We start from the raw sequence: 27,487 nt of genomic DNA, 5'->3' as shown, positions 1-27,487 counted from the left end.
AAGTGGTTCTCAAAGACAATTTAAACTTAAATAACAGCAGCTAGAAGAATAGATGTCACTCAGCATTTTTAGGATCAGAGTAGAAAGAGGAGAAAAACATAAAATGCACATTTTCCAGAGGACTTAATTCTTTTACCTAGGTGATTTGTGCTGTGGTTTCTTGTTTATTTCTAGAAAACATCCTCCAACCTTGAGCTCTCCGTTTTTATTTCCTAGTCTGTGTCCTTCGCCTCCTCTACCCCCTCACTATATGTCCTGTAGTTTAACATCTAAGTTTCTTTAAAAATATTTAAAATTCACACATCTCAGAAAGAGTTCCCGTTTTCCCATTTGAACAACATGGAGAGATACTGAAAAAAAAAAAAAAATGATAGCAGAGCAGGGGCCGTTATTGGGTGTCCTCTGAGCCTAGCACCATTCATAGCAGGCCTGGGTCATGTGGCCGCCCACATTTTGTTTGCCAGGATGGCTGTTAAAAGTGTCGACAGGAAATGAGGGTCTCTGTTTTTTCTCTGTTTGCAGTTATGAATTTGGCATTCCCACTTTGTATAGTGAAATATTTACCAATATAGTAAAATGAGGTATGCTGAATGCTCATGAACATGTGTGAGCTTTGCAGTTAACCATTAATCAGAAGTTATATTTTACTTTAATCAAGTAATATAAAAATATTGGGCTCCAATTTAGGTCCAATTTAGATGCTATTACACATGGAGTTTTTTCCAGGATACATTTTTATTTTTGTTTGTTTGTTTGTTTATTGAGATGGAGGGAAATATCATGGTCCTTACTAGGCAGTTAACGGAAGGTTGACTATTTTCATTGTTTCTCAGTGTGTCCAGGCTGATCTTTGTGAGACACATGGGTGGAGTCCTCGCGGTGGCCAACATCAGAGGCGGTGGTGAATACGGGGAGACGTGGCATAAAGGTGAGGTGTTTTCTCTACAGAAACACAAGTATGACATAGTCAAAGCTATGTTTGAATGAGCTGAGGGGATTAGGAACAGAAAAGGCATTTTGACTAAAGTACAAAATAAGGATATTTTCAAGCACATTGCAGGCACCACTCCCCCCTTAAAAACAGCTTCATCTTTGTTTTTACTTTTTATTGAATTATTGGGGTGGCACTGGTTAATAAAATTATATAGGTTTCAGGTGTACCATTGTACAATACATTATCTGTACACTGTATCATGTGTTCACCACCCTAAGTCAAGTCTCCTTCCGTCACCATTTATTCCTCCCATACCCTCTTCTGCATATTTTATTTTCCTCTATATCTGCTTAATGAAATACCTATTTGTCAGAAGCACTCACTGTAGACCATCATCAGAATTATTTGCTTTGCTAGAAATGTGTCGAGTAGATTTTTATCTATCCCTGTCATGAGTGAGTCTGGGCGGCACTTTCTGGTATTTGTTCTGTCTCCTGTTAGCCTGGCTTTTACTGTTCGGCATTATTTGACTACCTCAAAACAGACTTTAAAACAAGTCATTTTCTTTTAAAAGAAGAGATCAACCTAAAATAGCACTTTCCTGTTCTCAGTGTGGGCATCCTTTTGCTTGTTTTCTCTTAATTTCCCCAACATCACTGAGAAATAGTGTCCTCCTAGCATTGCTGCTGTGACTGTCATGTGCAGGCTTTAGACACAGAACTATGCCATTGTTCTTTTCTGGTTTGAATGATTCCATCTCCATTCTCTGGCCTCCTGAAGTATGTATTCTAGTTGATTGAGGCTACTGCTTCTGTACTCAGCTGTATTTCTGGATTGTTACAACTTCCTTAAAGAATAATACTTTATATTTTTAAGTCCTACCTCTTCCTTTTCTTTATATATGGAGCACATGCCCTCTCCCTGGCTTTTATGTATCTGAAATTCATAGACTCACCAATAGCCTGAAGAAGATGATTTCCACTTGCCTTATTCCTGTGTCCCATGGAGGGTGTTATGGCACCTCTCATCGTCAGCCATCACTTATAAGAAAGCCTGCGGGACAAAGGTAGTCACTCGAGCTTGGGGTTGGTCAGCAGCACCACAACAGGAACATCAGAGACCACTCTTTACCCACTTGTTCTTCTCGACTTTCCTGACGCTCAGACCAGTGGCTCTAGTTTTCTGCATCAAATCAAATCATCAGAGATGATGGTAGATCTGTAGAGAGATTTTTCTTATACACCTGTTAGGTGTCAAGATGTACAAAAGGCTCAGGCCTGACTGTTGGCCATCCAGCATGCATCCCAAGGGCTGATGGCAGACAACAAACTATTTGAACAGCTTAGCAGGAACTCCTGATTGACATGTGGGCTCCAGGCCCACCTGCCATCTGAGCTCAACTGCAGCCCAGTCATCCCTAAAAGCTTTATCAGTTGTAACTCTATTTGAAACAGCATAGAATTCATTATATAATTTTAACTCTGACCTGATATTAGAATTCAGTTGCACTAAAATCATACAAATTGTGATATTAAGAGATGACTGATAAAAAGAGAATAAATAAAATAGAATCTCTATATACCCTATGTTTGATTTATATACCAAATTCATATGCTAAGTCTGGACCCCTTAACTCGCCTGATCTCCTACGTTAAATGTGGGTGGTATACCCACCATGCACACACCTGCACAGATTCCTGTGGTCTTCTCCTCAAAGAACCAGATACTCTATGAGACCCACCTGGTCAGCAGGTGCCCACCAAGCTTTCATAGGGCAGAGTGCCCTTCATCGTGGTCACTACTTTCTGTCTCATCACTCTATTTATTAGAACCAGTTTATTATCCAAATACCTTAGGGAGCTTGACTGAGGCTAAAAGTAGACCATATTTAGACTGACTGATAAACCTCCTCCAAATTAAGGTAGTGAAAGGACCAGAAACAGACCTTTTCCAGTTAGACCCTAGTATGCTCAACATTAATAAAGCAAAATTCTGTTCTGTTAATTTAATGCTTTTTAAAAAATATAGTCATAGGCCCAAAATGATATTATTCCTGGAAACTAAGTAATCCTAGCTGTTCTAATTCACTGGTAATTTCTTATTAAAATCTTAATAACATTTGTTTTGATATGAAAAAGTTTCTTCCATAACACTGCTTCGTTTTTAATTGAATTTCTGCAGATGTAGTTAATCTCGAATAAGTAATTCAATGTGTCTGCCTTTTCTTCACTTTATAGGCAGTTATTATAGACATCTGTCCCCTCAAGGGCTTGCCTTGGCCATTTGGCTTTTACTTTTAGATGTTCCAGGACCTTATGGATGTTCCTCTCTTTAAGTAATTGCCTAGTGTGGTTTTATACATTGGAATGACTTCTGGGTGAGAAAGCCCAGATGCCCTGGGGAGATGTCTGAGACCCTCTTCATTGGAGACTTGAGAAACCTCCCCCCCCTGATTCTTATTTACAACAAAATTGGAGAACTTAACTCCTCGATTACCCATTTCAGACTCCCACAAGGAGGGATGAGAAGTGCGCTTCTGCAAAGCACCTGTATCCTCACGGGGAGGTGGAAGCCGCAGGGCCCATAGGCCTATCGTTGGGTGCTGGGGGCACTCAAAGAGGATCTGAACACTGCTCCGGGTCTTGTTTCAGTTTCAAGTTCAGCTTCTCCACAGTACAGTTTCTTTTCCTTTCATGGTTCACTGACATAACAGATCATCTTCTTTTCTCTGTGGGACATTTGCCTTTTAAGTTCTAGGAGTTCTTAGGAAAAATACAAATCCAGAGGGATTAGCAGTTTTGGAATTGATGGATTTTCACAATGCATAACAAAGTTTAAAAGGAGGCATTTTTCTAAATGCTCTTATCCCATTGTGTCTAAATTAAATTGAGCAATAGCTGAAACTTTGTCCTATCATCATTTGAATTCCCTTCCAGTTAAACTGTTGCGCTTTCTAATGTTTTGCGTTGTTAATGAACTGTCTTTCACTCTGGCACATTGTAGGTGGTATCTTGGCCAACAAGCAAAACTGCTTCGATGACTTCCAGTGTGCTGCAGAGTATCTTATCAAGGAAGGTTACACGTCTCCCAAGAGGCTGACTATAAATGGAGGTTCAAATGGAGGCCTCTTAGTGGGTAAGAACTAAACTTTATTCATTGTACTTACTAGTTAATATTCGGGGTTCTCAGATACACTGTCATTTGGCTCATGGATGGAAGCAGTGGTACAAAGAAAGTCAAACCCATTTGTGTCTGGGCCTATAGACCCAGCTGAATCCACATCGTCAGACTTGACTCGGGATAGCCTGGAAAGCTGTTTGGCCTCCCTGCTCTGAGCTCTTCCAGGCTGGACCACAATTCTTCCCAAAGCTGGGTGGGACCCCTCGCCCCACAAACCGGAGCCACAGATTTCAAGGGTTCAGGCAGCGCAGTCCCGAGCCCGATAAACCTCCTGATTGTGTTATTCAGAAGTTGTAAGATGTGATGATTACTAAACATTTGTTGAGTAACTATACCTGGTGATGCTAAATGCTGTGAGTAGAGAGAGAAAAGCCGTGAGGAAACAAATACATATAAAAATGGATCCACAACATAATAGTAGTGAAACAGTTCACAGAAATAGTTCCCAAAACAATGAGCGCCTTGTGTGCCAGGCCCAGGCTGCACCATGGCATGCCCGCAGCCTGGGGAATGGGGCCTGGTCATATCCCCATCATCCAGAGGAGGACACGCTGGGGCCCTGAGAGGTCAAACAGCTGGCCCCGTGTACACAGCTGGAAGTGGTGATGCCGGGCCCGGTGCTGAGTGTTGCAGTTTTAGATTCTGCTCTTTCAACCTCTTTGTGGTACTGCCTCTACACACCTCGTTTTTTGGTAGTTACTGAAATTTTAGTTTGCATTTTCTCTCTCAATAGCATTGAGCATTGTAATGGACATTATGGTAGGCCTGAATTTTGCTTGCTGGGTCTTACATCCAGTGTCAGTAGGCATTGAAGGACCATTGTGCATATATAAGCTCAGCTTAAAACACACGTGACAATTTTCAGGGCTTTCCATTTACTGTTCAGGAGGCAGGCATTCAGGTAGTAGCACATGCACTCAGTGTCCTAGCCTTGGAAATATACTGAGTCACATCAAAGCCTGAATTCCTGTTCATGCTCTTTACCCCAATAGAGTATAGAACATTTTCCTTTGGGGGTAAAATATGTATGCCCAAAATAATTTGCTTTAAATTTAGAAAGTGTGTTCATAAAATTTTTATGAACCACACAAACAGCACCTCTGCTTTCATGGAGCTTTTATTCTAGTCTGAGGAGGTGTTACAGAACCCCTGGGCTGCTCCAATTGAAACCTAGCACCCACGGGCTGTTTAGTTAGGGGCCCGATTGCCCGCCGCCAGAAGCATAACTCTCAATACCAGAGTTTAGTGCAAAGAAAATAATTGTTTATTTAATAGTTATATAGCTTATTTGCGGATTTCTGCTGTTAGGTCTTATTTTCCTTAAAACACCCACAAACATATATTTCTGCCTCCCCCTACCAAACCAGGCTAGTTTTAGAAAAGTTAGAGAGACCGTTTCCCTACTTCCTAGACACAGTTCAGCTTTATTGGTAGCTGCCAATCACTCAATTCTGATTGGGGGAGGTCTTGCCTGTGTTGTGGGGCTCGCCAGCTTTTAATCCAGAACCTAGTGGATTCTCAGCCTCCTTGTAAACTACATGGAGTTTTCCCTTCTCAAAGCTGCATGGTCAGTCCCCTCCTCAAAACCGCATGGTCCCACCCTCCTTTGTAATCCACATGGAGAACTTCTCAAAACCACATGGTCAGTCCCGTTAAAATGACTGTCGCTTATTTTTAAATCCCTGACTGTGTCCTATGATGCAGTCGGCATGGTCCCCAGTTCTGACCATTCACAGAACCTCCTCATGCAGGCTCTGTGTGCATTTTCCATACCATCCCCCCCCATCCCCGTCCAAGACCCCTCCCATCTTCCTGGGCCTTGGATGCATTAAATCTATTTGCATAACAAAGACACTGCCACTAGCCTCAGGCATGTGAAGGCATCCTGAAAACTGCTTCCTTTTCCCCATCCCCCAGCCTGTAACAGAGGCAGACCATCCACCGGAGGCCCCGAGGCCAGCATGGTCTCTGAGGGCTCCAGCAATGGTGGGCAAAGGAGAGGGAGAGGGGGCAGGGGGCTGAACCAGGCAGGACTGCAGAGATGGACTAGAGAACCCAGTTCACTGGGAAATGAGAAGCCTTTGAGAGAGTTTTGAGAGGAGAAGTACCATAATTTGACTTGCTTTTTCACAGGATCAGGCATTGATCCTATTATGATGATCGTGTAGATGGAAGGAAAGTCAAGGGCACACAAGCAGGCCAGGCAGGAGACTTCTGTCTGGTGAGTGACACTGGTGGCTTGTGCTGGGGGTGTAGTGACAGAAGCAGTGAGAAGTGGTCAGGTCCTGGGTAGATGTTGAATTGGAGACAACTGGATTTGCGTATGGATTACATATGAAGTGTAAAAGAGAAAGAAGAACTAACAGCAAACCTATAATTTAATAGGAGGCAATATTGAAAATACAATTTGATGCCAATAGTGGGAGAATTGGTTTGTGATTTACTGGTTCATCCAATAACTATTTTCAGAGTGTTATATTTGGGATTGGTTTGTGTCTGTTGAGAACCCTGGTCCCTTAAGGAACTGCAGAGATGGAGTTCCCCCTTCAGGATTCTGAGTGCTTATTTAAAAGCACAGGTTCCTGTCCTTCCCACCTCTGAGTGAGAAAATCAGGATCCCCAAGGGTTAGGGCTCAGGATTCAGTATTATGAGTAAGCTGTGAAATCAGAATTGGGGTGGGAGCTATGTTTTTTGCCAGAGGCAGGAAAAGTCCACATCCCTTCACTAAACCCTAGGCAGGCCAGCTTTGATGTGACTTCTTCCCTAACTGCCTTACCCCTGGTTAGGTGCCCCTGTACCCCTCTTTCACAGCACCTGAATTTTCTCAGTGCTGTCATTGCTTGTTCACTTCTTTATGTTTCCCCCTGAAATAGTCACCGACCTATTCCCAGGCCTACTGCCAAGCACATGGCAGATGCTCAATAACTATTTGTTGAATTATCAAAAAAAAAAAAAAATTTAAGTAACTTTAGTATATGAAGAAGAGCATTTTTAAAACAGGACAAGAAGGTGTGCCAATATTGGTTAGCGCCCTGAGCTGGGTTTTAGGCCCTGCTCTGCCTTGGGCTGTATGGACTATTTCTACTCGTAACCCCTTCTCACACCAACCAACTCTCCAGACACCAGCTTCAGCTCTGACACCATTCAGAGTTAGCACAGACCCCAGAGAGTCAGGGCTCAGACCCACAAGACTGCTTCCACTTCAGGTGCCGATCACAAGTCCTGGGCCCCATACTTCTCACTGACTGGCTATAAACTGGGGTTCCCAAGACCCCTCTCTCAGGTTCAACAATTTGCTACAATTCTCAGAACTCAGAAACACTCTCTTCTTATGTTTACCAGTTTGTTATAAAGGATAGAACCCAGGAACAGATGGAAGAGATACATAGATAGGGTAAGGTATGGGGGAGGGGTGGGTGTAGGTAGACTCTCCATGCTCTTTGGGCACACCACCCTCCCAGCACCTGAATACGTTCCCCAATTTGGAAGCTGTATGAACTCTGTTGTTTAGGGTGTTTTACAGAGGTTCTGTTATAAAGATACAATTGATTAAATTATTAGCCGTTAGTGATTGCTTTGGTCCTGGCTGGTTTGGCTCAGTGGATTGAGCGTCGGCCTGCGAGCTAAGTGTCGCTGGTTCGATCTTCCAGTCAGGGCACATCAGAGAAGGAAAACTCTGACTCCAAAAAACCTCCGCTGCCTTGCGGCATACCTCTTCAGGGGAAAGGCTAAGGGAGTAAACCCCGACAGAAAATCCGGAGCCGGCGTCCCTAAGGCAGTTTGACGTTGTAGTCAACACCGGCAACTCCTGCGGCGCACCTGAAGCCAAGCTGTATTGACTCTGTCTTTCCCTTGGACCCTTCAGCTGCGAAGAGAGGGGGGGTCTGCTGCATGGGCAACAGCAGACCCTCCATATCACCCTGCCCAGGCTCTGTAGCTTCAGCTCCACTGGAGAGGACACTCCAGCGTCATCGCAAGATGTCGATTCAACACGGGAGGAGACAGATACCGTGTCACTCCCGAGTTGGACTGCACAGCCATTCTCGGCGGTGCAGATAGACTCTTAAGAAGCTACACCATCGTCTCTCGAGACGGACGGCTGCCGCCGCCGACGACGACGACGACGACGACGAGTGATTGCTTCAAGCTCTAGCCCTTCTGCCTCCCCAGAAGTTGGTGGGGTGGTGGTGGCCTGGCAGTTCCAACCCTCTAATCACTTGGTTGGTTCCTCTGGCAACTGGTCCCCATCCTGCAGCTGTCCAGGGTCCCACCTAGAGTCACCTTATTAGCATAAACTCAGGTATGGTTGAAAGGGGCTAGTTATGAAATACAAGAGATGCTTTGGAGTTCTCTGCCAGGAAAAAAGACCAAACTATATGTCATTATATCACAATATCACAGGTTTGTTTTGAGGTCCCAAACAGGTTTTTTAAACTTCGTCCTCATCACCTGTGAAAGCAGGGATGGGAGGAGGGAACACAGGTTTTTCTGAAAGTCCTTGAGGTTTTCAAAAAGCCCTTCCCCATTGAGATTCATTTTGGGGAGTAAATCTCTGTTACTGATGAGAATATTCCACCCTCGGATATATTGGAAGAAGGGGGAAAGCTTGTGGACCATTAGGCAGGTGACTTATGATGGTTTCTTCCTGGGCCTTAAGAAAAAAGGCAACCAAGGTTCTGAAAGTGTTGTTTTGCTTTATTTAGGTATTTAATGATAAACTGCCTTCCTTTTCTTTCTATCTTGGTTTTTAGCTGCTTGTGCAAATCAGCGTCCTGACCTCTTTGGTTGTGTTATTGCCCAAGTTGGAGTAATGGACATGTTGAAGTTCCATAAATACACCATCGGTCATGCCTGGACCACCGATTATGGGTGCTCAGACAGCAAAAACCACTTTGAATGGCTGATCAAGTAAGGTTTTAATTCATATTGGATGTAGATGTTGCTGACAATTTGATACCCTTTTGACTGATTGTGCAGAATTACGGCGTTTGACTCCTTGCTCTCCTCCATGTCTCTTATTTGCATAAAATTTACTGCAAAAGTAGGGGAAGTGATGGGAATACCTGTCTTCCTTTATTTGATCTTGTCTTTAACAAAAACAAACTACAGAGATGTAAAAGAATTCTAATGTGTGCCTCCTCCCTCAGATTTCTGTCCCCTTCTTCTCTCAAACAGTAATCTTGTACTACTGTGAAGGAACTTTGCAGATTAAATTAAGGTTAGTAATCATCTCAAATAAGGAGAGTATCCTGGATTATCCAGATGGGCCCAGTCTCTAATGATGTAACTCGTAAAGGCAGAGCACTCCCTCTGGCTGGCATCAGGAGCGTGGTAGAAAGAGCGGTCACAGAGGTTGGAAGCATGAGAAGAACGTGACCCACCAATGATCGCTTTGAACATGAAAGGAGACCTCTAGGACCTGAGAACAACAGCCATCAAAGAAATGGGGACCTGAGTCCTATCGCCTCATAGAGCTGGATTCTGCCAACAACCTAAGTGAGTCCAAAAATAATTTTTTTTTTCCCAGAATTTCCCAGTAAGAGCCCAGCCAGCTGACACCTTGATTTGTCTGGAGGGATCTAGAGCAGAGAACCCTGCAGAGCCAACCCAGACTTCTGACTCACAGAACTGTGACATAAGAAATCAGGGTTTACTGGGATTCAGGGAACAAGACGGACCAGACGCCTGCTCTACAGGAGCTTGCAGTTCTGTCTTTTTGTGGTTGTTGTTGTTAAGCGGCTACTGCAACCCTGGCCGATCTAACGCGTGTGTCATTAGGAGAACGTCCGGAGTGAGGCTTAGTCCACAGTGCCCATGCAAGTGTGGACTTGGAGAAACCTGTTTCAGTGGAATGGACATAAGGAGATGCCACGAAGGGCAGAGAGATTGGTTTTGATGACGTGGTCACAATAAACTCAGAACTTGCCCTGGCAGAAACGACTGCACAGATCCTGTATGTCATTTAAGTCCAGAATTCTCATTCCAGTGGTGCTCCAGTCATACGTCCAGTTAGCATCACCTCTCAGGAGGATAATATGGAGGTGGAGCTGCCCGCACCTGCAAATTCCCTTTGGGAGACATTAAGGCAATGGAAAAAATGAAGAAGCGAGAAGAAAAGAGGGCCCAGAATGTTGAAATGAGAATAAAGCAAGCTGAAGAGTATGATAACAGCTTTCTAAACTTGGAATTTGCCTGGACGATTAAGGAATTTTGGGCTACTTTGGATTGTCATCCACTTACTCCGGCTGATTCTATCAAAGAGCACAGGATATGTGTTTGTGTTAGGAAACGCCCGCTGGAAAAAAAATGAGAATTGACCAAGAAAGAAAGTGATGTGTGCCCTGACTGGTGTGGCTCAGTGGGTTGGGCATCGTCCTGCAAACTGAAAGGTCATCCTTTCAATTTTGTCATGGGTAGGTCCCCAGTTGGGGGAATGCGGGAGGCAACCAATCGATCAATATTTCTCTAGTACATCAGTGTTTTTCTTTCTCTCCTCCTCTCTCCCTTCCATTCTCTCTAACAATAAATAAATAAATAAAATCTTAAAAAAAAAAAAAAAAGAAGAAATTGATGTGATTTCTGTTTCTAGCAAGTGTGTCCTCTCATACATGAACCCAAGTTAAAAGTGGACTTAAAGTATCTGGAGAACCAGGCATTCTGCTTTGGCTTTGTATTTGATGAAACAACTTCAAATGAAGTCATCTCTTGGCTCATAGCAAGGCCACTGGTACACAGAATTTTCCAGGGAAGAAAAGCACCTCTTTTGCATGGCCAGACAGGAAGTGGCAAGACACACTATGGGCAGAGGCCTCTCTGGAAAAGCCCAGAATTCATCCTAAGGAACCTATATGAGATGGCCTGCCAGGACATTTTCCTCCTGAAGAATCAGTCCTGCTACCAGAACGTGGGCCTGGAACTCTGTGTGACATTATTTGAGATCTATAATGGGAAGCTGTCTGACCTGTTCAACAAGAAGGCCAAGCTGTGTGTGCTGGAGGACAGGAAGCAACAGGTGCAGGTGTGGGGCTGCAGAAACACCTGGTTACTGTGCTGGCAACATCACCAAGATAATCGACATAGGCAGTGCTTGTGGGACCTCTAGGCAGACATTTGCCAACTCCAAGCCTACCTGCTCCCATGCCTGCTTCCAGATTCTTCTTCAAGCCAAAGGCAGAGTGCATGGCAAGTTCTCTTTGGTGGATCTGGCAGGGAATGAACAAGGTGCAGACACTTCCAGTGCTGACCATCAGACCCGCATGGAAGGCACAGAAATCAATAAAAGTCTCCTGGCTCTGAAGGAGTGCATCAAGGAAGGCCCTGGGACAGAGCAAGGCTCACACCCAGTTGACAAAGGTGCTACAGGACTGCTTTATTAGGGAGAACTCAAGGACCTGTATGACTGCCATGACCTAACCAGGCATAAGCTCCTGTGAATGCTTTAAACACACTCAGCTACGCAGACAAGGTCCAAGAGCTGAGCGCCCCCAGTGGGCGCATGGGGAGCAGCCAACTCAAATGGGAACAGAAGAGACAGAGGTCAGCTCTCACAGGTCCCTGATCACAGGCAATTTACCTAAGGAAGAAGAGGAACTATCTGCCCAGATGTCCAGCCATGACTCAGATCCAGAAGCTGGAGGAGAGGGCCATGAAAAATTCTACATCAAGGGCCAGGCTGCCCCGAGCTTGCGATGACTGAGCAGCCAGACTACAACCTGGAGACCTATGTACACAAGGCAAAGTCTGCCCTGGCCCAGCGACCCAAACACATCTCATCCCTGCAAGGTATCATCAAGGCCTTGCGCTGGCCATGCAGCTGGAGGAACAGACCAGCAAAAAGTAAGCAGCAAGAAACAGGCCCAGTGACGACTGCAAAGAAAGATGTTCACTTTCACGCTTAGAAAAGAAATCAGGGTTTAAAAAGCTACTAGATTTGTGGAACAGCAATCAAAAACCACTTTTTTAAAAGGTGTCATTATACCTTACATCAATATGTATGGGGTATCCTTTTTTAAAAAGAAATATGGAAATGAAGAGAAATATGTGCAAGTACAGTTAAACTCATTTTGTGCTCTCAGTATAACTACATATATTTTGCATTATGGAAAATACTGGACAGCTTCCCTCTTTCGTATCCCTCTATCACTTCGGGGATACAGTATTCCCTCACTTATCATGGTATTATGTTCTAGACACCCCTGCAAAGTAGGAACCTTACATTCATTCTACACTCTTAAACCTTCGTAACTTTAACAACATACGTATACAGTACTGCAAATCCCGCGCTATAGCGAAAAATCCGCGATAAGTAATATATTTTTTAAAATCCCATGATAGAGGGACTACTGTAATGAGAAAATAGCAGATACTTACATTCTCAAGACTGCAAGCTGCATTCTTTTTTGGCTCTTCACTCTGTTTACGTCTCACACAGAGGGCTTGGGGGATTATCAGCAGTATTTAGGAATTGCCCTTGGAAAAAAACAAGAAGCCCGTGTCACAGTCTTTTCAGTCAGTTGTAAATTTATCAAGTTTTTCTTTCATTTTGTATGCTTTTTATGGCTAGCTCTCTCCAATTAGAATTCAGCTAAAATGACTGAATTTTTAGAATTGGGTATTTTTAAACTACTAAATTCATTTCTTTGGCGGGGAAGAAGGGGACTTTACTTTGTAAAGCTATTACTTTTAAATGCACAAGTAGCCTCATTGACACATACTGGTAAAAGCTGAATATCTGAAGAAGCCATAGTTCAAATTAACTTGGTGGGGGGGGGGGGATAAATCCCATTTAAACTCAGCTAAAAATACTGAAGAGTTAACTGATATCAAAGACAATAAAATATTTGATGAACCTGATACTTCTAAAATTAATTTGAAAGCAAAAAAAGAAAAAATTCTAAATATTTTTTCTCTTAAGATGTCTCTGATACATGGGGTGGGCAGATGTAGGTTTATAGTTGTGAGTACATGTAACAGAGTTTATTCTTGCATTATTATGTATTAATTATGGTTTTATTTGTATTACAACTGTAAACATACTTTTGCCTACCCCTATATATTCCCACTGTGGACTTTAACTTTCCAGCCAAGCACTGTCCTATGAAGCACCATCTGGGATATTAGTGGGAGCCCCCCGCCCCCCAAAAAAGAGCTGGATAAATAAAGCCTAATATTTTTTTTCCTACAGAACTTCTCAGAATCTTTAATGTATACATGCAGTATGTGAATCTTGGGGGTGGGGCAGGGTTATATTAATAGGCAGAGTTTTCCAAACTTGTTTCCTCATAGAACTAACTGTTGTCTGGAGGGCTGGGGCTAATCCAAGAGCACTCTGAAATGAGATCAGCAAACCAGTCCATTGCCACCCCATCTTATCTATCAGGAGACTAAACCCCAGAATGTTTAGCCTTGACTTGGTTAACTGAGTAGAAATTTTACCATTTTCAACTACCCTCCAAAATAAAATTCAACGAAAAGAGTTTATTCATTAATGCTGAACCCTTTGAAAAAACTTGACACCCATATTGAATAAAATGTAAAGACAAACTGTCCAGAGATTTCCCTAGCTTAACTATTATCAATCACTTTAATTCAGCTATGCTTTTATTCTAAAACCATTTTTGTTAACATTGCTGGCCATTTACCTTGTACTTCAGAGGGTGCCTTCTCTGCTCTCCAATGAACTTTTTCACTGTTGTTCAAAGGCAGTTGCTTTCTGCTGGAGCCAGCAGGAGGCTGGCACCCACGGGTCCAGAGAGGATTCGCAATCTTCCTAAGACTGCCAAGCGGAGCCTAGAATAAAGGTTTTATAGATATTAAAGGGGCAGAAAGCTGATTTCAAGTTCTTCAGCATAAGAAAGGCTTGCACCTGTTATATCCACAACCAATGATTTTAAAAGACAATCAGTCCTCTTAGTAGTAGTGAAAGAATAAGTCTAAAGACTATGAAAATACTCATCTCAAGACCGTAAGTGTACATCTAGATGGGGTTATCTCAACTGCCCTGTGAGTTTCTTTTCCTATATAGTCCTCCAAAGTAGGAGCCAAATAAACAACAGAGTTCTTCCCAGTTTTCAGTGACCCTGGCCAGTTATGGCCAAATCAGAGGTGCAAGCACCCATGTGCTATTAGCAGCTGCAGTCCTTGTAGCTAGTGAAGTTAGGCTGGCTAACCATGTAGGTTACTGTGCCCAGCAGTCCTTTTTGATTATCCTAGTGAAAAACAACTCTGCTTTTGATGTTTAGCGTCATGGAAGTGCCTTTGCCTTTCAGATATTCTCCGTTACATAATGTGAAGTTACCAGATGCAGACGACATCCAGTACCCGTCCATGCTTCTCCTCACTGCTGACCATGATGACCGTGTGGTCCCACTTCACTCCCTGAAATTCATTGCCACCCTTCAGTACATCGTGGGCCGCAGCCGGAAGCAAACCAACCCCCTGCTTATCCACGTGGATACCAAGGCAGGCCACGGGGCTGGGAAGCCCACGGCCAAAGTGATAGAAGAAGTATCAGATATGTTCGCCTTCATAGCGCGGTGCCTGAGCATTGACTGGATTCAGTAAATGGAATTTCCCACTCCCTCCTCACAGCCGCAGAAAACCTCAAGGGCTTTCACACCGTTAAAAGCGGGAAACCACTGGGCATAATACTTCCCCACGTGAACACTATTCCTGCACGTACAGACTGCAGTTAAAAGGAACTGCTGCGGGAACAATTTTATCTTTTTTAGGCTTCTCCTTTTTAGCAAGCCCTTGACCTTTTGGGTTTTTTTTTTTTTTTTAAGGCATGTTTGGAGAAATAACTAAATGGCAGCCAACACGTTGTGAATATTAGATTGCTGAATTAAGAGTCATAGTCGGGCATACTTCATATATAACATCTCAGTGAAATTTCCTTCTATAATCATAACCAATATATCTAAAGAAATGTGAGAACTGTTCTCATAAGAGACTTCTTTCCAGAAACAATAAATGTTATTTAAGAATGGGAGGCTTCATTTCTGCTTCCTTTGTGTTGAGGGCAACTCCAGAAGTGCAGCCATTCTGGATCACATCGCTTTTTGTACGGGAATAAGCGGTTCGCCTTTCCACACCAATTAATTTCCGAACAAGGAAGTCACAGAATGTTAGCACTGGAAATGAGGGCATCAATTCCGGCTCCTTTGTTTATGGGTGATGAAGCTAGCAGAGGTGGTTCACTGTCTTAAAAATTAGCTACTCAGCAAGCTCCTAATCTTGCTCTTGGTTTGGATGCCTCCTTTGAAAAATCAGTGAACCAGAAACTGAAGATCATGCATCCATTTGTCTACCAATGTGGTCACAAAGCATAACTGCAAATCAGAGTACTAGGATGTAAAACTAAGACCACACAAGTGAACTATCAAATCTTACAGTCAGGAAATTTCAGTATGTCCCAAGCTATTCCCCCCCCCCCCATAGACCACTTTTTGGAAATAGAAATAGTCATATTAAAAAATAATGGGTTTGGACCACCCCACAACCATTAAGAGGAGGATCTACTATTCCCCAACCTATTGTCTATAAAAATATTTTAAGGCATTTGTTTTTCATCTCATGAAACACTGTTCTTTTGGACATCAGTTTGGGAAATGTTGATCTAATTTATGAGAAGAAAAGTTTCTTCTTTGTCTTGTTTCATCAGACATGATGAAAATAATTACTGTATTTTGTATGAAGTATCTTAATTTTAAAAGCTTATCATTCCAATAACTTGTACTTTTCCAAGTCATACATATTTGTGCTTTAGAGTTCTCTCTGCCTCTTGAACTGGTCTAAAATCAGACACACATTTCTGTCAAGCATATCACTGCCTACCAAGCACAGCTGCAAGGTAGCCACCTGGTCTGGTTTCTCTCTTCTAGAATCATGTTTTCTGTTACCACTTGTTTAAATAAGCACTGTATGTAGTACAGCTGTCATGAAACGTACGATTCACTATAACCCCCTGGAGAAAAGCTGTGCCACTTGCTAGCAGTACGTGCAGAGACTGACATCACCGTTCACCCAGAGAGAGGCTAACACAAACTAAATGCCGTGTAACTGCTGACCAGCATGGCAGAACAGAATAAAATGCATTTGCGTAGACAAACCAGAGGCAGCCTTTTTTCTAGACCAGCTGAGTCCAGAGCATATTCTCTTTTTTAAAATTTTTTTTATTTAATTTATTGGGGTGATAACATTATATAGGTTTCAGGTGTACAATTCTATATTACGTCATCTGTATATTGTGTGTTCACCACCCCGAGTCCAGAGCACTTTCAAGTTGCACAGACTTCAACTGTACTTCCCACTAAAATCTATCTTAAACAGAAAGCAGAAATATAGTGTGTAGAGTCTCAGCTTCAGGAGAAGTCACTAAGGCCCGGGTTCAAACCCCAACTCTGCCATTTAGAAACTGGTGGTCATGAAAAACAGAGTAATGCACTTTTAAGTGCCTAGCATATAATTGGCTGCCAATTATGAGTTCTCTTTCCCAAGATACTTTTCATTTCTGCATTTTAGCTAGACAACTGAGCTCAAAAACTGGCTCCTTCCCAGGTCTCAGCTGGTCTAACCTACTCAATCCCACCTCTGTATCCTGTGCTCTGTCCCTCTGCTCTGTCATATGGTCTATGGTGTTCTGGAAAAAAGCTGCATATGTTGCACTGGTGGTCTAACTGCCTCATCACGGGGCCTTGCTGAAGATGCTACAGAGCATTTGACACTTCATTAAGATAAAGTCATATTTATATTTAATATGGACACACCTGGAATAATGTAAAATGTTTCCATTAGTCCTGTTTCCTAATACTCCCACAAAAGCCTAGTTAGTTACATACAAATGGTGCCCCTAGTTTGAAGTTTAAATTTCAACCAAGAAAGCCTGTCACCAGTCTCTCCATATTTACCAGACAGTTTTACCAGCCTTGGGGAGTTCCCCAGGGAAGACCACAGCACCATTACCCAGAAGGGTGACTAAGACTCACAGATGAGTTAAGGACAGGAGGGCTCTGAAGGGGCTGTGGAAAAGCAAAGATAATTCTGCTCTCCCGAAGCTGACACTGCAGAGGGAGGAGGCAGACAAGGAACTGTGTTGCTGAGGCCCCTGTGCCACCTGCTCTAAACTCTCTCTGTGGGTATGTTTGTCCTCCAGCCGTGTGAAGCCTCCCTAACATTTGGCAAAGGCCCAGGATCCGAGCTCAGAGTGGGCAGGCAGGGCAGTAACCCTGGCAGCTGGGCCCTGAACACACTGGCCCACTAGTCTAGTAACAAGATACATAAGAGGGTTCCCGTTCCAGATGGTGACGTAGGAGGGTCCTGAATTCACCTCTGCCTGAGGACACACCAAATCTACAGCCACACGCAGAACAACATCCTCTGATAGAAACCCAGAAACTAGACTAGCAACTCCTATGCCTCAGGCAAAGGAGACAACCACATTGAAACAGAAGAGGCTGAACACGTCTCACCTTGCCCTGCACCCTCCCAGTCACCCACCACCAAGAGGGAACTCACAACTCCAATCTTCCCCCCGAGAAATGAAAGGTCTGGATCCCACATCTGACATCCCACCTTTTCAAACCTGCACCTCAGAGACAAGCCCCAAAACATCTAGCTTTAAAAGCCAACAAGGCTTACATCCATGAGACACGCAAGGCTATAGACCTGAGAAAGTTTTTTCTTTTTTTGCAGTCTGATCACATTTTTAACTTGAAAGATATAGAACTATAAAAATATAGAAAATTCTTTTAGTTTTTTTAAGATCTCTCTTTCAAATATACAATACAGTATTAACTATAGTCACCAGGCTTCACATGACATCCTCAGAAGTTATTTATAGCTGGAAATTTGTACGTTTTGACCGCCTTTGCCCATCTGATTCACCCAAGCAACAGTTCTTAAAGGGCTCACATAGACTCACCTGGCTGCCCACCAGGGCCCAGCAGAGGGGCAGCCAACTGAAAAGCTCATCTTTCTGTGAAAGACGCCTATTGGCTTATCTTAAAGTTATAGCGTGAGCGGCAGCTTCTCATATTAACACCCATGCAGAGGCCTACTGAAATATTCCCCAAAGTCCACAGAGGCCCACGGGGAGCTGTGTTCACACTCCTTCAGCCTTGCTCTAGCTTTAGGGTACGTCCCAGGGCAGAACCTGTGCACATGTCTGGTGCCCCAGCATTTGTGTCTGTACCAGATCCCTTGGTAGTCTGACTCAGTTGACTAGCAGGGCCTGTCTTCACAGGGCTTCTGTTCTTGCATTCACTGTAGCAAAGAAACAGTTCTTAACCATTTATTATCCCAGGGCTCAGTACAGAGGGAGCAGACAGAAATGCCCACCTCCCAGTCTTCCCCTGAAAGAGGAATAGTTACACACTTTAAAGCTGCTGCCTGAGGGTCTGGTTTTCAATCAGCTTGCATCTAGGTGCTGACTGAGATCCTGCCTTTTGGGATACTGCGGGTCTGGGTACACCCTCAACTACTGGGAGCCACTAAGAATTGTCAGGGTCCCCCTGGGAAAGTATCGAGACTTAGTCCCGCACAGGCCAGGCAAAGGAAACGAAGAATGTAAGACCTGACTGGAAAACTGGGAAAGCGAGGTGCATACGTGCCTCGATGCTATAGCCAGTGGACCCCGGTAGGAATCGGGTCATGAGAAAATGCTTTATATCCTTTGAAGCTTGCCCTGTTCTTTTACCTCACTTGATAACTTTATTGTACCAGCAGCAAAGGTTTTAACTTTAACTCAAAATGAATTCACCCTCCCTACTTTATGGCCATCTGAAGTCTTTGTGTCCAACACACCCTGACCTGAGGGAGATCTCAATGTTCCTTCAGTTGTTATCTCTGAACAATATCTGTTTTCTGTAATCAGCACTGTTTAACATTGGTTGATGAGCTTTACGTGCATGCTATATGCCCTTAACCTTACTGCACTCAGTAAAAGACCTTGGAGGAAGGCAGTTGAGACATTTGTCTCTCAAGACATTTGCAGGCCTTCTCTCTCCTAGCACAAGCTGCCTGGGAAGTCTTCATTTCATCTGCAACACCAGGGGATCTCTGCGGGTTGAGGGTCCCCAACAAAGAATAAAGTAGGCCGCTTGGGCAATGACAAAAGTCTGACAGACACCGTAGACAAAGGGCAGGTTTGGTTCATCTCCTGTAGGAGGCTACTGCTTCAAGACTACGGTGGATGTGTTAGCTAATGCATAGACACCAATCCAGCCAGTCAAAAAAAAAAAAAAAAAAAAAAAAGGAAGAAACAGGATTATTTTCCAAATGAAAAAAAACAAGCTAAAAGCCCAGAAAAATCCCTTAATAAAATGGAGATAAGTGATTTACCAAACAAGGAGTTCAAAGTATTGATCTTTGGACAAAATATTCTTCTGCCTACCACAACCTCCATATTTATTCCCCTTCCATTGTGGCCAAAACACAAATAAAAACCTCCTTCCCCTCGCCCTCTGGGCTTCCGTCCATCCCTTAAAAAAAAAAGAGAGTTCAAAGTATTGGGTTGGCCAAAAAGTCTGTTTAGTTTTTTTCCATAAAATAAAAGATACATTTTTTATTTTCACCAATAAATTTATTGATTTGATATTTTGAGTATGTCGGCTATCTCCCACTATTGGCTTCTAGTGGGTAGAGGCCAGGGGTGCTGCTAAACATCTCCCAATACATAAGATAACCCCACAACAAAGAATTATTTGGCCGAAATGTCAATAGTACCAAGAAACTTCACAAACTACTTTTGACACGTTCAATCAGTCACAGCACCTTCTCCATACACAGCACAAATCTTTTTCTTTTGTGTTTCAGTTGCATTTTTACCTTTCTTGAAATAATAAGAATAATATGCTGAAAATGTTGCATATCTTCTTCCATTTTCAATATTAAGTGCACAGAAATTCACCAATTTTGATAAGTTTTTTTTTAATGCATGCTGATGTGACAATGGTCACATACAATCTAACAAAATTGTTGCAAATGAAGGTAAAAGCAACTAAGTACTACTAGAGCCATCATACAGAAAGAACTAAACTAACTTTTTGGTCAGCCTAGTACATAGAGAGAGAAAGCAAATCTTTCTGAGAACGACCTGAACACTCGCAGAACAGGTTCTCTACAATGGAGGATATAAAGAAAAAGCCACATCTGAGAAGGTATGAGGGACAGCAGTATAGCGGCCAGTAACCAGGAGGGACCGCACCACCTCAGTCGGCCTCGCACCCACAAAGAACAAGACATCTGAGACCGCATAGGGCTCCCCAGCCCAGGAGCCTGCACGAGGCAGAGGTGCCCCCTAATGCCTGGTTCTGAGAACCAGCAAGCTTATATCCTGGAGAGCTGAGGGTCTATGGGAAACTGAGAATCCTTGCTTCAAGGCCCCATGCACAAATTCATTCTGAGTCACAGCACAGACAACAGTTTGAAAGGCGCCCACGTCATACATGAAGGAGATGCATTGACTGAGTTTAAGATACATGCCAGAGGGATTTGGTGGGGCTCTCTCTGGGGACACAGGCAATGGCGGGCACTGTTCTTTGTTTTGTTCGCTTTCCTTCTACCCAGCCAGCACCTGGTGGACTCCGGGTCTGACACTCTCCACTAACCTGCTGCTTGCCCTACCTGGTGCTTTCCCGAGGCCTCACCCAGCCCAACCACTCTCCGAAAGCAGCACACACCCTGCCCTCAGCACCCAGAAAGCCTCCTAAGTGGTGCCCCACCCCGGTGCCAGTTGGGCGGCATTAAAGCAACCCCAAAGGGGGTTGAGGGATCAGCCCTGCATACTAACACACTCACAACGGTAGAGGCCAGGCTTCACAGCCACTCACACTGGAGGCCTGAGCTGCATCCCAGCAGGCCAGGAGCTGTCACAGCCAAAGCCCCTCAGTCAGCAGTGCTCGGGCTCTGCACCACACACCAGCAGGCCCTCAGCCATCACAGATGGGCCTCACGGCCAGTTGGGCCCACCAGTACACCCACAGCAGTTGGGGCTGGGCCTGACAGCTGGGCCAGGGGTCAGCCCCATCCTACAGAGCACCCACACCAGTTATGACCCAACCACCATGGGAGGGTGCATGCGGCCCACACAGAAGACAACCCTGAAACACCTGGCCCTGGTTACTAGCAGGAATTGTGCTATTTGGCCCCACAGGACACCTTCTACAGGCCTCTCTTAATACTATGAGATGCAGCTGATCTACCTAATACATAGAAACAGAGTCTTCGGCAGAATGAGGAGACGGAGGAATATGTTCCAAATCAAAGGACAAGACAGAACCCCAGAAACAACTAAATGAAGCACAAATAAGCAGTATACCACATAAAAAATTCAAAGTAATGGTCATAAGCAGGCTAACAAAACTCAGGAGAAGTATGGATGAACACAGTGAGATCTACAAAGAGATGGAAAATATTTTTTAGACCCCATCAGAACTGAAGAATACAATAAATGAAATGAAAATATATATACTCATATTAGATGAAATCAATAACAGATTAGATGATGTAAAAGAACAGATTAGCAACATGGAAGACAAGGTTATTGAAATCAACCTATCAGAAGAGCAAAAAGAAAAAAAAAGTTTTAATAAGAGTTTAAGGGACCTCTGGGACAACTTCAAGCATACTAACATTCACATGATAGAGGTCCCAGGGGGAGAAGGAGAGAAAGGGACAGAAAATCTATTTGAAGAAATAATAACTCAAACTTCTGTAACCTGGCAAAGGAGTCAGACATCTAAGTCCAGGAAGCACAAAGATTCCCAAAGAAGATGAACTCAAAGAGACCCACACATTGTAATTATAACACCAAAGTTAAAAACAAAGAGAATCTTAAAAATAGTTTTCTAGTACATTACTAGAGAACTCCCATGAGATTATCATTTGAATTTTCAACAGAACTTTGCAGGCCAGAAGAAAGTGGCTTAGTATATTCAAAGTAATGAAAAGAGATAACCTGTAACCAAGAGTACTCTATCATTCAGACTTGAAGGAGAGATAAAATTTCTTATACAAGCAAAAGCTAGAAGAGTTCATCACCACTTACATGCACTATAAGAAATGCTAAAGTGACATATTTAAGTGCAAGAGAAAAAGGCCATAACTAGAAATAAGAAAATATGTAAAAGAAAAACCTCACTGGTAAAGGCAAGCATATGGTAAAGGTAGTGGATCAACCACTTATAAAAATAGTATGAAGATTAAAAGAAAAAAGTAATAAAATCACCTATATCTATAATAATAGGTATACACATACAAAAAAGATTTAAGATATGATGTCAAAAACATAAAATATGGAGGGGGTGGAGTAAAAACATAGTACTTTTAGAATGCATTTAAACTTAAGTGACCATCAACTTAAAATAAACTGCCATATCCACAGGAAATTATATATGAATCTCAGAGTAACCACAAACCAAAAACATGTAATAAATGCACAAAAAATAAAGAGAAAGAAATTCAAATATAGCACACACACAAAAAAAGTAACCAAATCCCAAGGGACGAGACTAAGAGTTAAAGAAAGGGACAGAGAAGAACTAGAAAAACAGCCAGAAAACAATGAGCAGAATGACAATAAGTACATACCTATTGATAATTACTTTAAGTGTAAATGAACTAAATGCTCCATTCAAAAGACATAGGGTGGCTGAATACATTAAAAAAACCAAGACCCGGCTATAATGCTGCCTACAAGAGACTCACTACAGATCTAAAGAAACACAGAGACTAAAAGTGAAGATATCAAAAAAAATATTTCATACAAATGGAAACAAAACAAAATCTGGGGTAGACTAAATAAACTTTAAAACAAAGACTATTACCAGAGAAAAAGAAAGACATTACATAATAATAAATCAATCTAACAAGAAGATATAACACATGTAAATATCTACACACCCAATATAGGACCAAATGAATATATAAAGCAAAATATTAAACAGACATAAAGGGAGAGATTGATAGTTATACACTAATTGTTAGGGACTTGAACACCCCATTTACATTAATGAAGAGATCATCCAAATTGTCAACGAGGAAACATAGGCCTTAAGGCCATCTGTTCTAATGTGTCATTTAATGGATCTCTACAGAACATTCCAACCAAAAATGGCAGATTACACATTTTTTTCAAATATGCATGGTATATTCTTTAGATCACATGTTAGGCCACAAACCAAGTTGCAATAAATTTAATAGTAAGATTGAAATCATATCACACATCTTTTCTGACCACAAAGGTGTGAAACTAGAACTCAACTGTGAAAAGAAAACTGGAGGAAAAAAAAAAAACACAAACACGTGGGAACTAAACAACATGCTACTAAACAATGAATGGGTTAATGAAGACTTCAAAGAGAAAATAAAAATATCTTAATTCGAATGAAAATAGAAACACAATGTTCCAAAATCTATGAAACACAGTAAATGCAGTTTTAAGAGAGTTCAGAGTGATACAAGCCTACCTCAAGAAACAAGAAAAATCTAAATAAACAATTTAAACTTTCACTTCAAGGAACTATAAAAGGAACAGCAAACTATGCCCAAAGTGAGTAGAAGGAGGGAAATAAAGAGCAGCATGCATGAAAATAAAGTAGAGACTAAAACAAACAGAAAAGATCAATAAAACTAAGCTGGTTCTTTGAAAAAGTTTTTAAAAATTGTTAAATCTGTAGCCACTCTTCAAAAATAAAATGAGAAATAACTCAAAATCCAAATTGAAAGAGAAGTTGCAACCGACACCACAGAAATACAAAGCATCATGACAGAATGCTAAAATTATTGGGTTGGCCAAAAAGTTTTATTTATGGTATTTTCCATAAATAAAAGACACATTTTTCATTTTCACCAATAACTTCATGGATTTGGATATTTTGAGTATGTCGGCTATCTCCCACGTGGTATAATGTTGATTATTCTCAATTAATTTCTTGATTTGATCGCTATCAACTTCAACTTGTCTGCCTGACCATGGAGCATCATCCAGCAAGAAATCTCTAGCACGAAACTTCGCAAACCACTGTTGACATGTTTGGTTAATCACAGCACCTTCTCCATACATTGTACAAAAATTTCTTTTGGCATTTCAGTTGTGTTTTTACCTTTCTTGAAATAATAACAATAAAGCATAATATGCTGAAAATGTGTATTTTCTTCCATCTTCAATACTAAAATGGCTACACAAAAAAATCACCAATTTTGATTTTTTTTAAAAAATGCACACTGATATGACAGCTGTCACAATACAATCTAACAAAATTGTTCCAACTGAAGTTAAAGACAGCTAGGTGCTACTAGAGCAATCTTACGGAAAAAAACAAATGAACTTTTTGAGCAACCCAATATTTCAGTTAAGGAAGTCAGAGAGGGCCCCTTTAAGGAGGTAACATTTGAATAATAACCTGAATGTGTTGGGACAAACTGGAGGCAGCATGGAGGCTCAGCACAGATGATGCCATTCAAGGTGTTGAGCAGGAAAAAAATAGGATCAGACCCAATAACCATGTGGAAAACTGACTACAGGAGGGCATGAGGAGAAGTAGGAGGACCATTTAAAGATCAGGTGGTCTTAGCACCTCTAAGGAGTTTGGGAGCTGGGGCAGCAGAAACCCACCATCACAAAAATAATTCTGATTTTCTACCTCAAACTACCATATTACCTATGGATGAACCTCAAAGACATTATGCTAAATTAAAGAAGCCAGACGCAGATGACCACATTACATGAAATGTCCAGAAAAGGCAGATCTATAAAGACAGAACATAGATAAGAGGTTGCCTGGAGCTGGGAGTAGAAATGGAGCTGAACTAATTGGGTATCTGACTGGGATGATGAAATGTTCTAAAACTGGATTACAGTAATGATTGCCCACCCAACATACAAGAAAGGAACTGCACACTTGATATGGGTGAGTTTTGTGGTATGTAAATTATTCCTCAAGTTGCCCAAATGAACTGTGGTAGTGAAAGACAAAGGAGCAAATGAATCTCTGGATGTGCACCACCCAGGAATAACCTGGGGAATTGCAATGTCAAGTAGAAAAAGCAGGTGATAGAGAGCAATTGAGATTAAAGCTTTTTTTTTTTTTTTTTTTTTTTCTTATCAGGTTCAGGCAAAGGGGAAGAGTACTATTTATTTTGAGCAGTGGTTCTTTGATGTCAGAGTTCACCTCTGGGGGCACAGCTGTCCCTCTACTGAGTCTGCTGTTACCAGGTCCTGTGAAGAACACCCTGAACCCACCTCAGAGGCTTCTCCCTGCTCAGGAGCTCGGGGCCTTCTGCGGCAGCTGCAGGCAGGCAGGAGATGCAAAGGCAAGTGAGTACGTTCTCTTTAAGGCTGTAACAGACTAAGAAGGTTATTTTCTCTACTGTTCAAGAGAAAATGTCTTGGTGGCCATTTATGAGAGTTATTAATGCCAAATAGCTTTAGGAACTGTACACACACTACCTTAATGGTAATAAGCAATTTAGAGAGTCGTCGGCAGCCGTCCGTCTCGAGAGACGATGGTGTAGCTTCTTAAGAGTCCATCTGGACCGCCGAGAATGGCTGTGCAGTCCGACTCGGGAGTGACATGGTAGTATCTGTCTCCTCCCGTGTTGAATCGACATCTTGCGATGACGCTGAAGCTACAGAGCCTGGGCAGGGTAATATGGAGGGTCTGCTGTTGCCCATGCAGCAGACCCCCCCTCTCTTCGCAGCTGAAGGGTCCAAGGGAAAGACGGAGTCGATACAGCTTGGCTTCAGGTGCGCCGCAGGAGTTGCCGGTGTTGACTACAACGTCAAACCGCCTTAGGGACTCCGGCTCCGGATTTTCTGTCGGGGTTTACTCCCTTAGCCTTTCCCCTGAAGAGGTATGCCGCAAGGCAGCGGAGGTTTTTTGGAGTCAGAGTTTTCCTTCTCTGATGTGCCCTGACTGGAAGATCGAACCAGCGACACTTAGCTCGCAGGCCGACGCTCAATCCACTGAGCCAAACCAGCCAGGGCCTTAGATGTACATGAACATTGCTAAAATGGTACAGAGAGAACCCATATGCTCTTCACCTGGATTTCCCTATGTTAACATTTCCCATAATCATAGTACAATCATCAAAACCTGGAAACTATAGCGAATGTAGTACTATTAACCTACACAGCTTATTTAAATTTAGTTGGTTTTCTCACTAAATGTCTTTTTTCTGCTCCGGGTCCCACTTTGTATTTAGTTGTCATGTCTCCTTTGTCCGCTCAGTCTATGATGGCGCCTCCGTTCCTCCCTATCTTTCAATGACCGTTGAAGAGGACTGGCCAGTTATTTTATAGACTGTCCTTCATTTTAGTTTGTCTGATGTTTTCTCAGAACTAGAATGAAGTTATTCATTTTTAGCAAGAATACCCCCACTGAGGTGTTATGCATAACATCAGGGTATTATGGTATGAATATCTTATTCCTGGTGGCGATAATTTGGATCACTTAGTTAAGGTGGTAATCTGCGTGATTTTTTCATGACTGTAACGTTACTACATTTCCTTCTCAAAGAGGACCTTATAATTTAGTGATAGTTATACTTTGCCTAAATTAAAATATGTATTTAAATGCCATCTTTTGGAAAAGTATTTGAGGCAAGTTACAATGCAAGATTTAAACAAATAAGTTTCTTGGGTGTCCTCTCTCAGCAAATAGTTCTTACCTGTTTATCCTAAGCCTGGGAGAGGGCTTGCTGTTTCCTTCATCACGAGGTTCTACCAATTCCACCTTCTAAATATGCCCCAGCTGTGCCCACTTCTCTACAGCCCCACCATGTTTCATGATTTGTCTCCCTGACTCCAAGTCTTGCTCCTCTCTAATTCTATCTGCTCACTAACTCCAGAGTGAGCTTTGAGAAGTAAATAAGACCAGGTCACTTCCCACTTGGAGCCTTGAGTGGCTTCACACTGCCCTTAAACAGAGATGATTAATGCAGCAAAGTCTGGAACAGGCCCCCAGGATGAACTGGTGATAAAATGATACCCTGGGCAGCTTAACAGGTTAATCTCCCAGCTGCAAATCAGAATCAACTGGGAAGCTTGTTAAAAATGTAAATCCACAGGCTTCTACCCACGGAGATTCTGACTCAGAGAAGAACCTGGGATCAGCACTGTAACAAGCTTCCCAGGTGATTCAGACAGGGGGTCAGCTGAGGAATCTCTGATTAGACCCAACAAATTGATATTAGTTCTTAAAGGGAGCTATGAGAAAATTTTTCTCTAGTTTTCAAATTTCTGTAATGATGTTGCAATCTTGTCATAATTATTAAACATACCTAAATTTATTGAAAATTACATTAAATAAAACATCAGCTAAATTTGAAATCCTGGTATAGTCTAATTTCTGTTGAATTTGTGCGCATTACAA

The 27,487-nt window shown here is 42.4% G+C and overlaps 1 protein-coding gene, 1 long non-coding RNA gene and 1 pseudogene across 2 annotated transcripts in view; 2 read left to right on the top strand and 1 right to left on the bottom strand.

Moving 5' to 3' along the window:
* The window catches only part of PREP (prolyl endopeptidase), a 109,645-nt gene extending 94,545 nt beyond the window's left edge, over positions 1-15,100 (top strand). The window contains exons 12-15 of the mRNA XM_090279709.1: positions 834-928; positions 3,938-4,069; positions 8,867-9,023; positions 14,384-15,100. Coding sequence (XP_090135835.1) covers positions 834-928; positions 3,938-4,069; positions 8,867-9,023; positions 14,384-14,678 — 679 coding nt within the window. The 3' untranslated portion in view covers positions 14,679-15,100. The remainder of the gene's footprint in view (positions 1-833; positions 929-3,937; positions 4,070-8,866; positions 9,024-14,383) is intronic.
* LOC150007543 (uncharacterized) lies at positions 698-26,935 on the bottom strand. The gene is made up of 6 exons (XR_016511633.1): positions 26,784-26,935; positions 13,757-13,904; positions 12,486-12,584; positions 3,431-3,696; positions 1,921-2,116; positions 698-942 (listed from the first exon to the last, which is right to left on the bottom strand). It is a non-coding gene; the product is annotated as an uncharacterized LOC150007543 (long non-coding RNA).
* Positions 10,150-11,955, top strand: LOC150007545 (kinesin-like protein KIF2C pseudogene; annotated as a pseudogene).
* Positions 26,936-27,487: the final 552 nt, after the last annotated feature.

The sequence above is a fragment of the Furipterus horrens genome, unplaced genomic scaffold, assembly GCF_987537825.1.
Source record: "Furipterus horrens unplaced genomic scaffold, mFurHor1.1.pri manual_scaffold_6, whole genome shotgun sequence".
NCBI classification, from domain to species: domain Eukaryota; kingdom Metazoa; phylum Chordata; class Mammalia; order Chiroptera; family Furipteridae; genus Furipterus; species Furipterus horrens.
Note: the sequence above shows the minus strand (reverse complement) of the source record. Positions and strands in the feature narration are given on the sequence as shown.